At 37.7% G+C, this 13,281-nt stretch overlaps 1 protein-coding gene across 2 annotated transcripts in view; it reads right to left on the reverse strand.

Moving 5' to 3' along the window:
• Positions 1-6,635: 6,635 nt before the first annotated feature.
• Positions 6,636-13,281, reverse strand: part of LOC126203605 (uncharacterized) — a 381,760-nt gene continuing 375,114 nt past the window's right edge. For both annotated transcript variants that reach the window (XM_049937973.1, XM_049937972.1), the window contains exon 5: positions 6,636-7,797. In XM_049937973.1, the coding sequence (XP_049793930.1) occupies positions 7,699-7,797 (99 nt within the window). In that variant the 3' untranslated portion in view covers positions 6,636-7,698. The remainder of the gene's footprint in view (positions 7,798-13,281) is intronic.

Consider the following 13,281-nt stretch of genomic DNA (forward strand, 5'->3'; position numbering starts at 1 on the left):
TTACCATAATAAATAGATCCAATCTAGCAAAACGAGTGACATATTCGAATTCAGAGCCATAAAGTTAACAGATTTTTCTTATTTTTTAAAAAAATTCATTAACCTTGAAATAAACAAGGTATTCCATCAAAGTACCAGGATTATAAAAGTGTTCTGTGAGAAAAAGAGTTTGGGAACACCTGCTCTGAAAACTGTTATAATGTTGAAAACTTGTCATTTGTTCAGCTTGGCCTGCAACCATTTACCATCAAGACAGACTAACTTCAATTTAAGGCACAGCTGTTCCTGTTAGATGGGGCCAGATGAGAAAGTGGTCACTGGGGTGTAGACCACTGACCAGTTCACACTGGACAGAAGTACCTAAGAGATATAATGACTTTTTAACTGTTCAGAAAAACACAATTCCTCCAATATATATCGTGCAGATGTTCTCTTAACTCTAACTTCATCCAAATGAACAAAAACGTCATCTACCTCTACATAAATACTCTGCAGTCCATCTTGTGGCGTGTGTTCGAGGATACATTATACCGCTACTAGCCATTTCCTTTCCTGTTCCACTCGCAGATAGAACAAGGGAAATATGACTGTCTATATGCCTCTGTATGAGCCCTAATTTCTTGTATCTTAGCTTCATGGTCTTACCCACAATGTATATTAAGAGGCAACAGAATCGTTTTGCAGTCAGCTTCAAATGCCGGTTCTCTAAATTTTCTCAACAGTGTTTCTAAAAAAAAAATGTCGCCTTCCCTCCTGAGATTCACATTTGAGTTCCTGAAGCATCTCTGTAAAACTTGTGCATTGTTCAAACCAACCAGTAACAAATCTAGCAGCCCACCTCTGAATTGCTTTGATGTCTTCTTTTAATCCAACATGGTATGGATCCCAAACACTTAAGCAGTACTCGAGCACAAGTTGCACTAATATTCTATATGCAGTCTCTTTTACAGATGAACCACACTTTCCTAGAATTCCCCCAATAAATTGAAGTAGACCGTTCGCCTCCTTCCCTACCACAATTCTCACATGCTCATTCCATTTCATATCGTTTTGCAGTGTTACACCCAGACATTTAAATCATGTGACTGTGTCAAGCAGGGCAGTACTAATGCTGTGTCTGAACATTATGGGGTTATTTTTCCTACTCATCTGCATTAACTTACATTTTTCTACATCTAGAGCCAGTTGCTATTCATCACAACTAAACATTTTGTCCAAGTCATTTTCTGTCCTCCGACAGTGACTCAACTTCGACACCTTACCGTCCACCATATCATCATCGGCAAACAACCACAATTTGCTGCCCAGCCTATCTGCCAAATTTTTTATATATAGAGAGAATACTAGCAGTCTTACCACACTTCCTTGTGGCACAAACACTCGCCGTCAAGGGAACACACTGGGTTCTATAACTTAAGAAGTCATCAAGCCACTCGCATATCTGTGAACTTATTCCATATGCTCATACTTTCTTTAACAGCTTGCAATGGGACACCGTGTCAAAATCTCTCCATAAATCTAGAAATATGGAATCTGCCTGTTGCCCTTCATCTATAGTTTGCAGTATTTCATGTGATAAACAGGCAAGCTTATGTTTGCACTAGCAGAACTTTCTAAAACCGTGCATATTCATGGACATAAGCCTCTCGGTTCAAAAAATTTATTATGTTCAAACTGAGAATTTGTTCAAGGATTCTGTAGCAAACCAATGTTAGGGATATTGGTCTGTAATTTTGGGCATCGGTTCTTTTGTCCTCCTTATACACTGAAGTCAACTGTGCTTTTTTCAGGTCACTTGGGACTTTGCACTGGTCGAGAGAGTTGTTATGAATGCCATAGAGTACCCTTTGGAAAACCACATTGGGATTCCATCTGGTCTCGGTGACTTATTTGTTTTCAACTCCGTCAGTTGTTTCTCTACATGAGGGATGCTTATCACTACGCCATCCATATGGGAGTCTGTTCTATGGTCAAACAACGGTACGTTTGTACGATTCTCCTGCTTGAACAGTTTCTACAATGTGAAATTTTAAAATTTGGCTTTGATTTTGCTATCTCCAATTGTCACCGACTGGTCAACAAGTGACTGTATGTTGGCCTTAGACCCACTTAGGACCAGAATTTTCTCAGGTTCTCTGCCAGATCTTTAGCTACGGTATGGCACTGGCAGTGTAGTTGTACGCTCCATGTACAGACACACGAATCTCTACCCACCTTCGCTTTTATGATCGATTTAGACAGGTCCGCTTCAGTTGTACTAATATTTATTTAAGCCACAAATCCAATGTGTTACCAAATACAATAATTTCATACACCGGAAGATCGGATTTTAAAATCCCAAAGCAGGTCGTGGTTTTAGTAGATATTAGTACAACTGAAGTGGATCTCTCTAAATTAATTATCATGTGTCTCAGTTGCAGATGTCCTACATACGAAATCTTGTGTAACCTTTGCTTTTCGTCATTTGTGTGTTCTCTTTTGAACTGGGAGTGTAACAATCTCTGCTTCCTCAGCAGTGTCCGAATCTTGTTACTAAACCGTGGTGGGTCTTTTCTGTCCTTAATCCACTTACTAGGCACATAATTCTCTAGACCAATATGCTTAAACTTTGTCCATAATTCCTCTACATCAAACTTACTGGAAGTAAGTGATTTCAGTCTACTGTTTAAGTGAGATGCTAACAACTGCTTATCTGCTTTTTCTAGCAGAAATACTCTCCTAGTCTTCTTAACTGATTTATTAAATTTTATAACCATAGTTGCTGTAGTAACATCATGATCACTAATCCCCGTTTCTGTAGTACACTGACAATGATGTCTGGCCTATTTTTAGATACAAGGTATAAGATATTTCCATTGTGTGTGTGGGCTGCTGAACTAGCTCTCAAGACAGTTTTCAGAAAATGTGTTCAAAAGTACTTCACACGACTGTCTGTCAGTACCTCCTGCAGTGAATCCATAGACATCCCACTCTATATGCAGTAGGTTGAAGTCGCCTCCAATTAGTAATGCATGATATGAGTATTTATGCACTACTGACCATAGACATTCTTTGAATGACTCTGAAACTGTCACAGCAGAATCGGGCAGCCAGTAAAAACATCCAATGGTTTACTTGGTTTCACCTAGACCTGTTATACACACCCAGATAATTTCACTGTCACACTCCATTTCGATCTCAATACAGGGAATATTTTTGTGAACTGCAACGAACACTCTCATTCCTATGGTCTCTAATTTGTCTTTCTGATATACGTTCCGTGGCTCGCTATGTATATCAGAGCTTTCTGCTTCAGGTTCCGGCCAGCTCTCAGTGCTGAGAATAATTTGAGCACAAGAACTTTCCTGGGGCAGTAAATTCAGCAACTTTGTTATGAATATGTCGACAATTTACTGGTAAAATTTTAACAGTCAGTTTCTTTACTGTGGGCAGAGGGTAGTAGAGTCCCCAAAGCACATTTTGTGTTCGACTGGCGTAAAGATGTGCTTACAAGAACGTCACACTCTAGTGATTCACAGATTTGTGTAAGTGCAAGACTCACAGTGGGGAAACATACTCTGTGAAAGTATTAGACTTGGATTCAAGGCAGCTTCCTCTATTGAAACTGTACCATTATGTACCACACGGTGATGAAACAAATTACTTGTAAACATAAATCACAATACCATGTGGAAAGACATGAGATTGCGTGCATAAACCTCAAGATTTACCCCACTAAACTCAAGCCGTTTTTTCATGGCTGTTCATGGGTTAGCAGCAGGCTGAATCATTGTCTCACACTGTGACCACATGTAAACACAATAACCTAATCACACTTGAAACCTGCCAGCTCAGAATCAATTGCACATTTGGTGCACTACATCCTCACACTGTCTGTTATTGTTGTCATCAACTGCTCTGACCGTGAACGAAATTTAAGCAATACAAGAAGCAGCCTTGTGAAGTTTGTAACTCACACCCTTAGCTGGCTTCAATAGCTGTTAGTTCCCGAATATATTATAGTTATTGTTGAGTTTAGGGTGCTCTATGGTGTTGTTATTAGTGTCTACATCTGCGTCTACATCTACGTCGATACTCTGCATGCCGCTGTATGGTGTGGGGCAGAGGGACCCTGTACCACTACTAGTCATTTCCTTCATGTTCCACTCATCATCATGGTCATCAGCACCCTGATGAAAAGTCAACGATCCGATCTCGTGGCAGGGGACAAAGGCTGTCCCCACATGCGGTACTGTTTATAATAAATTTAAGTCTGCCTCCCTTTCCCACCAATTTAGGGACGAGGCCTGTCAGTTCACAAAATGTCAACACACTTGTAACAATGGAATCAGTATTGGCGAGGATGGTGGGCAATCTTCATAGAGACTGATGGCTGCCCTGATATCAGTATATAAGTAACATGCTGCCAAAATATGCTGAACTGAAAGTGGCACACCACAAACCTCATAGAGTGATGGATCCTGCTGTCAGAGGTGGAAGGGCTACGTCTGATTCGCAGCCCGGTAAGCAGAACCACATTCCAGTAGTGAGGCTGACATGAGGTCCACCATGCCTGTGTGGTCAACCTGAGGGACTGCCGTTTGTTTTCTGTCACCCTCAACCATTCATTCTCCCATTGACACATAATGTGTCTGTCAAAATGTGTGATGACGGTGTGCAATAGGATGGGACATTGACGAGCAACACCATCCCGACACGCTTCCTTGGGCGCTTTGTCAGCCGTATCGTTCCCTATATCCCGATGTGGCCAGGTATCGAGCAAAAGATCACCTCCTTGCCAAGGTGATGGAGCCACTGTAAGGAATCGTGGATGAGCTGAATCAACTGGTCTACTGGATACATTTGGTGAAGTAGTTGTAGTGCTCTAAGAGACTCGGAACAGACAAGAAACCTGGTTCGGTGATGACTGTGAATCCTTTCCAATGCCATCAAAATGCCATATAACTCCACACCACAATTTGTAAATAGTTCTGGAAGAGACACTTTGAAAATCCTATCAAGGGAAACAGTGGAACAACCGAGGACATTCTCTTGCTGGGATCCATCTGTATAAACAATGATGAAACTGTGGTACATACTTAAAATGAAGAAAATACAGTTTTAAAAATGTAATCTGAAGTACAAGTTTTCTTGCACCATGTCAAGCTTAAAATCAGTTTGGACCTCTGAAGGCATAAAGGCAGCAAAGCATTCCATCCCTGGCTGTGTATTCGGAGGTCTGATAGATCCAGATCATTGAGACAGTCAGCAGCATGTATCCCGAATCACTTGGTCACAGGAGGCCGACTCCTGAACAGATGTTCAAAGTTGGGTTGGACCACTGCACTAAATGCCAATGACTGAGGTGATGCTGAGATTTTCAATGCCTGTTGAGCCAAAAGGACATGTCACCAAATCCAGAGTTGTAATCCACCAGCCTCTGCACACAGACTCTGAACTGGACTGGTCCGAAAGTCTCCAGTTGATATCTGAATGCCCTCATGGTGGACAGCATTCAACATCATGAGGTAGGAATTCGGTCTGATCTATAGACCACGCTGCCATAATCTAAATGTGATCAAAGAAATCCCCTCTAAAAACGCAGGAGTTGGGACCTGTCAGCTTTTCTGCTAAGGCATTTCAAAATATTCAATGGCTGGAAGCCCTTCATTCACAGGTCTTCCAGGTATGGAAGCCAAGTTAACTTTGGACACAGTTGCCTGAAAACATAAAATATAGTCCCCCATTGTGAGCACTGGACCCAGCAATAACCTCCAATGCCTTGTGAATATAGAAAGGGGAGGCCTTCTCAAAGGTTACCCCCGTTCTCTTGATTACAATAAAAGTGTTATGGCACACTAATGTCCTGTTACTACGAATCTGACTTTTTCTCAGGAGGACTGACTAACTGAGCTCTCTCTGATGAGTGGGTGTAGGTAGTTGTTTGATGAGACCTTTCCATATGGATCGCCTGAGAAGCTATGGAAGCAACCGTCGACCCAGGCAGAGCCCTGCCTGAGCAAGCCTCATACAACTGGGGGCAGCAGGTGGTGGAGGGGCTGGACCTAAAGAATTTTAAGTACTGTAGAAAATCTGAAAGAGCTTTTGCAAAAACCTGAAATGGTATGTGCTGCAGTCATAGCGACCATATTCTCTGGGGAAGTAATAGTTGCCTGTATGTAGACACCCACGCCTCAACAATGGTAGTGCTACTAGTTTTGACAAATTGTAATGACAATGGAAGTAAAAGAAGGCAATGAGTTTGTCTTCATCTTCAGATATTCATAACAATGTATAATTATATGATTTACACAGTATCTATTTTTTCCTACATTTACGTTAGAAGCCCATCTTTTTATTGAAGAGATTTCTTATGTTCCCATAGAGTAGGGAATGAGTATATTTTACACAGTGGCTTAGCAGATGTAGGGTTCACTTTAGTATATTATACTGGTGAATCACTGCATCATATAAAGACTTTTTAGTTTAGTATTTTATTTGTTATTATGAAAACATTTTCTTTCTGAAAACTGTGTTTGGATATTAATGTTGTTTTCATGAAACATACATTGATCTACTTTGGCCACAATGATCAGATCATTGTCAGATAATAATATTTCCTGTAAGTTTCATTTAAAAAAAAAAAAATTGGTGGAAAGTTGTTATGATCTGTATTTTATTAGTAATAAAATGACAATATGCTACATGTTATTTTTAAAATGGTAAGGCATGGTAACTTTAATATCACTGGCACTCTCAGATTTGCATGATAATTACAGACAATGCAGAGAACAGTCATGGTTGAGCTTTCTTAGATGAAACAGTATAGAAAATACAGATATTTTACTTTGTTTTAATACATTTTATAAATTATTGTAATGTCAGTGTTTCATGTATCCATATCATTTTGCACAATAATAGAGATTTTGTAAGATAAAGGGTTTTCATTTGTCCTTCCTTACTTTCAATGTTTGAACTATTGCACATGAAGTGGTACAAATTTGGAACCAGAACTCCCCAGGCAAAATTGTATGTTTCGTTGATCCATTTGTACTCAGTCGTGCAAATTACTCCAATAAAATGTAGTGCTCTTGTTGAGGGGGCAGTATACTTAGTCACTGGCTCCTTATCTGATTTTACCTCAATTGTGTTACATATGATTTAGTCACGATAAGAAATTTGCTACCAATAACGGGCTCATAAAATGTCTTTTGGAGATTACATTCTTCTTATTTACAAAAAGTGACTTAAAAATTTAAGATTATGAAACACTTGGTAATTTTCCTCCAGTGTTCTTGCATTTCCAAAAGTTAGAGTTAATAAATTATATAACATAAAAGGTACCCAAGAACAATAAAGATTTCATGAAATAGAAACATGTAACTTATTGTGGAGAGTGTGACTGATATTTTCTCATTTAGTTTCTTCTCAGGGTAGGCAGGTAGAATCCATAGCAACTGAACTATGATGATTACAAAAATGTTACACACAGATACAGTGAACGGAATGAGCCATTTCATGCCGTCCTGTCCAGTGGTCTTATATTATTTCATTAATTCCTTTGTAGTAATAATTTGTGGTTATATTTTCACAGCCTCAGCATTGTCATGTGTTACCAAACAATATAGGTATCAACTTTTAGATGTTCATTAGAGTGCAGTGTTAATATAAGTGTTGTCTTGTAAGGGTGATACTCCCTTACTAAAAAAAGCTAGAAAATTAATTTGGGGCTATGACAACAATGGAGTCGTTGTCTTCATCAATGACAAATTCACCTCTGCCTTGGTCTTCATTGAGTGCTGCCTCATCACGTAACACCTGAAAAAGAAAAATGTGTTTTAGTGAAATGTGCTTATGTAATTATAGTGTTTTTTTCTGAGACCGAAAGTCACATTTTTTTAAGCTGTCATCCAAAGTATGTTATACATATTTTAAATGTGAAAGAGTGCGTGTGTGTGTGTGTGTGTGTGTGTGTGTGTGTGTGTGTGTGTGTTTTACTGCTTCACTCTGAAATGGCTGTACGAATTTGTAATGGAGATAGATTATTCCCCAGATTAGCACATAGATTACCTTATATATACCTAGCTCCATACTAACCAAAGGGGTTGAGGGGAGGGGAGGGAGGAATGAAGCGTATCCCACAAAGCTTTAATGTCCATAATTTATTCATCCAGTATTTGAGAATGAGAACAATTAGTGACTTGCAACAAACTTCACACATAATTTCAAACTCTTACAAAACTTTTTGTCACTGACAGCCCCCATAAAATGATGAATGGAAAAAAGTTTACCACTTACTACATTTCACTGTTCATGTTGTGAAACTGCCGCATAAACCACGATATTTTAATTTGTTACTTCTTTGCTGCTAACTGTATTCATGACAAATTTCACAGGCAATATTCACATCTACCACTGAATGTAGAAGCAAAATTATATCATTGTGTGACATAGTTCAGAAGTATGTCATAAATACAGATGTGTGACAAACTGCTGAATCGTGTATGACATTTAAATCCATTACTTCTTTGCTACTAATTATATCCACAACATATTTCGCAGACAGTATCCACATATGTCGCTAAATGTACTTACAAAATATAATTATCATTGTACATTGCATAATTTAGGAGCTATGACAAATACTGAGATGTGTGAGAAACTGTCATATCTTGCTTTGAATTTATTATTTCTTTACTACTAATTCTCTTCGCAACACATTTCGCAGACACTAGTCACTATGTCACTGGATGTACCTGCAAAATTATGTGATTCTATGACATAGTTCAGGAGATAACTTTGAGATGTGTGAAAATGATACTGCAGGGCGAAATTTGCTAGAGATAGAGGTGAAATATAAGTATGTTAAATATATGTGAAATATTATGAAATATATGTGAAATAGATTTGACATGTGAGCACGCAAGCAAAGCCAAGGATCAAAAGATCGCCCTAAACCCCTGCAATGATTTAAACGAAGTTTGGTAGACATATTAATTATGACCTGGAAAATTATACTATGGACAAGCAGAGGAGGGAAGTGGTGATGTACAGTGGGGGGGGGGGGGGGGGAGAGGAGTTTGACTGAGAGAGGGGTAAGGAAATGGACAGAGAGAAGGAGAAGGAGGAGATAGGCTTATAGAAGATTGAAGTAAATACATACTCTAGCAATGCCGGGTATTCAGCTGTCTCTACATACAAGTCTAGAGACATTGTTTACAGAACCATATTGCAGTATTTATGGCTCTTCTTACACACCCAGACAATTATGCACAATTTGCTCCCTTTTCTGGCACATTTTGTAATTCGCTACTTGGTCACATAAAAATGTTTTCTGTGAAAAGTACGAGTCAGTTCTGAGCGACGTGAGTTCTGTCAGCTTTCCCCGGCATCTCAAAATTCTGTGTCCCCCACCCTTCTGATACCACACGGTTTGCTAGGCTGCAAGTGACTCGTGCTGCAAAACTTCCAAGGAATAACTTTTGTGATGGTGCATACATGTGGATAACGAGGTTTGGTATTAACATTTTTTAGAAATTACTGTTTAACTGTAGGTAACACTGCGGACACAGCTAGTACCACATAATTCTTATAGGTATAAAATATTGTTTGGTTGGGGTTTCATTTATCATAACATACAATAGTTCAAGAATAAAACAACAAATCAGTGTTGAAAGCAGAATATAAGATAAGATAATGAGAGTATTATAATCTAACATTAGCAAAGTGGGAAAAAAAGAAATAGTTTAATTTTAGGCCTGTCATTTCAATAAATATATGTAAAATAATGTTGAAAACCCCTGATTAATTACAGCTAAGTACTACACATGACTACCAACTCCAGAGATGCTGGAGTTGGTGGTTGTGTGTGTATGAGGTGCACTTGCTTGTGTGTATGAATGGTGTGTGTCTCTCTTTTACTGATGAAGGCTTTATGTGAGTGTCTTTCAATTATGCCTGTCTGCAGCCTAACGTGTTCTTTATGGTAAGTAGCAATGTGTTTTTTCCTACATAGCTGATATTCCTACCCGGAGTTCCCATTGTTTGAATATCAAATAGCATTCTCACTAAATTTTACTAAAGGCTCTTTACTAACAGCTGGCAGGAACCCTACAGTAGTGATAGTGTTATTTTTACCTATATAGCACAGGTTCTAATAGTTATACCTTCGTATACATTACCATCTTATCATGTTATTTTCTTATGTTCTTATGTGCTGCGTGAGTGAGCAAGATGACTTATTTTCTCAAACAGTAACATTTCTTAATTCATTTACTTTTATTTCTGCAGATAGCATAAGATGTGCATGAAAATGGCTTAAGTGATGACTGTTTTGACATACTTTTGTTTGTTAGGACAGGCCAGATTCCAAAAATTCCAGGATGCTTTGAAAACAGTGTTGTATTAAGAGAGATTTTATAGTCATTTTAAATTTATTTGGATCTTGAATTTCTTTTATCAATGCTGGAAGGTGATTATGTAATTTAATTCCCATACATTTAAAACCATTACATTAGTCTTAAAGAGGTTTATGACCTCGTGTCATGATGGTGGCAATCCATATTTCTGTCAAGTTTGTTAATGCTTTTCTTAGTGAAATGTAATATGTTCAGTATGTATTGCCATCAAAGGGCCAATATACTCAGTTCCTTAGAGAGTGTTTACACATTAACTCTTTGCTGTTTGAATAAAATAGTTCTGATTATTGTCTTTTGAAGTTTAAATAATGTAATTGACTCAAAACTTGGACCCCAAAAAATAATTCTATAATTAAGTATTTAGTGGAAAAGAGTGTAATACAATGATATGTTTTTTTATAACATCCTTCACTGATCTGTTCACAAAACATTTTTACCGAGTTTTCTGCTAGCTAAATCAATGCACTTTTTCGAAGTTATGGAAACCCTCATGCCAAATTCAACATTATTTGTGTCCAGTGATATGGTTGGTACCATATAATTTCTGTTTTGGGTACTGTGAAAAGTTATTCCAGCTGTTATTATGTAACAGCCTACTGCAGGCTTGATAGTTTCTTCTGTAGCAGATGTGAGAACAGTGGTACCATTAATATTTAAAACAGTCTTGATCACAATCTTGTTAAAATATTTTTTTAATTTGGAGTGAGTGACCGGTTTCGACACTATGAAAGAGTCATCTTCAGACTCCAGAGTGGTGGATGGACACTGCTAGATGAGTTCCATCGACCCTCGATGCTCGTGTAACTGCTTACACGAGCGTCGAGGGTCGACGGAACTCATCTAGCAGCGTCCATCCACCGCTTTGGAGTCTGAAGATACTCTCACATAGAGTAGAAACCGGTCACTCATTCCAAATTAAAAAAAAAAAAAAAAGTATTTTAACAAGATTGCAATAAAGACTGTTTTAAATTTTAATTTTAACTACTTTTAAGATAGGTGACTGTTTTCAAAAATTTTAGTGGTATCACTGGCTAACAGGAGAGTTCTGGTGTCTGGGATATGTGGAAGATTGTTTATTTAAAGTAAAAACAATAAGGGGCCTTGCTTCATGGTTTATGTGGAAGAATGTCCAGCTATTCCTGAGGGCTTGATTTCATTTAATTCAACATAATACTGATGATTCTTTCACATAGTTTTTAGACCAGCCAAGTGTGTGTGGTTCCTCTTATTACATATGAATCCATCTTTTGCAGCAGGATTCTGTTGAAGGCCTTTGTGAGGTCTAGAAAAATACCTATGGTTGGAAATTTTTTGTCAACAAGCTCCAGAATTAATGTATTGCATCAACAGTTGTTTTCTTTCCTTGGAAGCCAGGTGACAAGATTTTTGCCTTGTTTATCAATGGATTAAGGCTGATGGCCATTACATATTCAAATACTTTACTAAATATTGAGAGTACTGCTATAGATTTTTATTTCTCCTTTTATGAACAGGTATGGTTTCTGCAATTTTGTGCTTACTAAGAAATGCACCATTCAAGAATGAGGAGTGTATTATGTGAGGCAATGATTTATTTCCTAAATATCTTTTTACATGAAGTACTTTGTAAATTGTTTGCTACTACCTAGTTCAGTTTTTCTTTGAGATGATATTATTATTCCTGGGGCGATCCTGGATTCCCTGTCCCTGTTTATACTTTTTGTTTTTAAGGGTAAGTTCAGAAAATGTTTCTAGGAATGCTTCATATTTGCGTCTACAGTTTGAACCTCGTACACATTTCGTCAATTTTCTTTCTACTTATCAGAGAGGTAAGTGTGCATATTGCTTTTAATTGAACTTTCTCCTATGTAAAATTTTGAGGCTTGTTGGCAGTTGCGAGCAAGAACACATGAATGTAAAAAATATGTAGTGCTTGTATAACATTTTGAGAGTATACTGTACATTCTGTACAGTTGAGCTTTTATTTCTTCTAATAAATACTTAAGTACTACATGAATCAGTTTTGTTTGCATGTGTGCAATAACATGTAGTAATTTTCCAACCCACACTTGAACAATAACAAATTAGTATTTCCTTCATTCTGCTTTTCTAGTTTCTCACGATAGTTCAAGTGTTGTAACAGAGTCATTCTCATATTTTCAAAATAGATGATGCAAAGTGAGGACTTAAGAAGACTACATGGCTATAGAATGGCTGTCTGATAGTGAAGATGGTGTAGATTTTGACAATTCAGATGAAGATCCTAGTATTACTGTAAATTTTCTGGAATCTGCATGTAGTGATAGCAAGCCCGAGACTACTAGAGGAAGTACACATATTTATTATTATTCACATATAGGCCCAACAGGACTTTTGATGGTTGGCCTTCCTTTGTGTCCAAATTTGTTTCATCCTTTCAGAATGAAGTCTCTTTCTTCATCAGACAACAGTTACCAGTCTGTTTTCTAATTTCCCTATGACAAACTTTCCAATCAAATATCTGTAACGTCTCCCTGAATTATACTGGCTACTTTAAGATCCTCCTGAATCACGGTGACCCATTTAATTGGCCCAGTTTTGACCTTACTTCTGTTTTTGTAGAATTCTACTATTTGTTTTGCCAACATAGTAGGTGCCTTTCTTTTAATGTGCCCATAAAATTTAAGTCCACCATGCATGTCTGTGTATTCTTCTATCTCCTTATTACTTCCCAGTCTATAAGTTTCTCCATCAGTTATTTTGGGTCTAATATTTTCCTAATAATCTTTATTTCAGATTTCTTCAATATCCCTCTTTCTAATTAAATTTCAAGTTTCTGCTCCATAAAGGAATTCAGGCTTTATTACAGTGCTGTAATGCCTAAGTTTACTGAATTTAGAAAGTGATTTTTTATTATAAATATTTT

This window comes from Schistocerca nitens, chromosome 9 (genome assembly GCF_023898315.1).
Source record: "Schistocerca nitens isolate TAMUIC-IGC-003100 chromosome 9, iqSchNite1.1, whole genome shotgun sequence".
NCBI classification, from domain to species: domain Eukaryota; kingdom Metazoa; phylum Arthropoda; class Insecta; order Orthoptera; family Acrididae; genus Schistocerca; species Schistocerca nitens.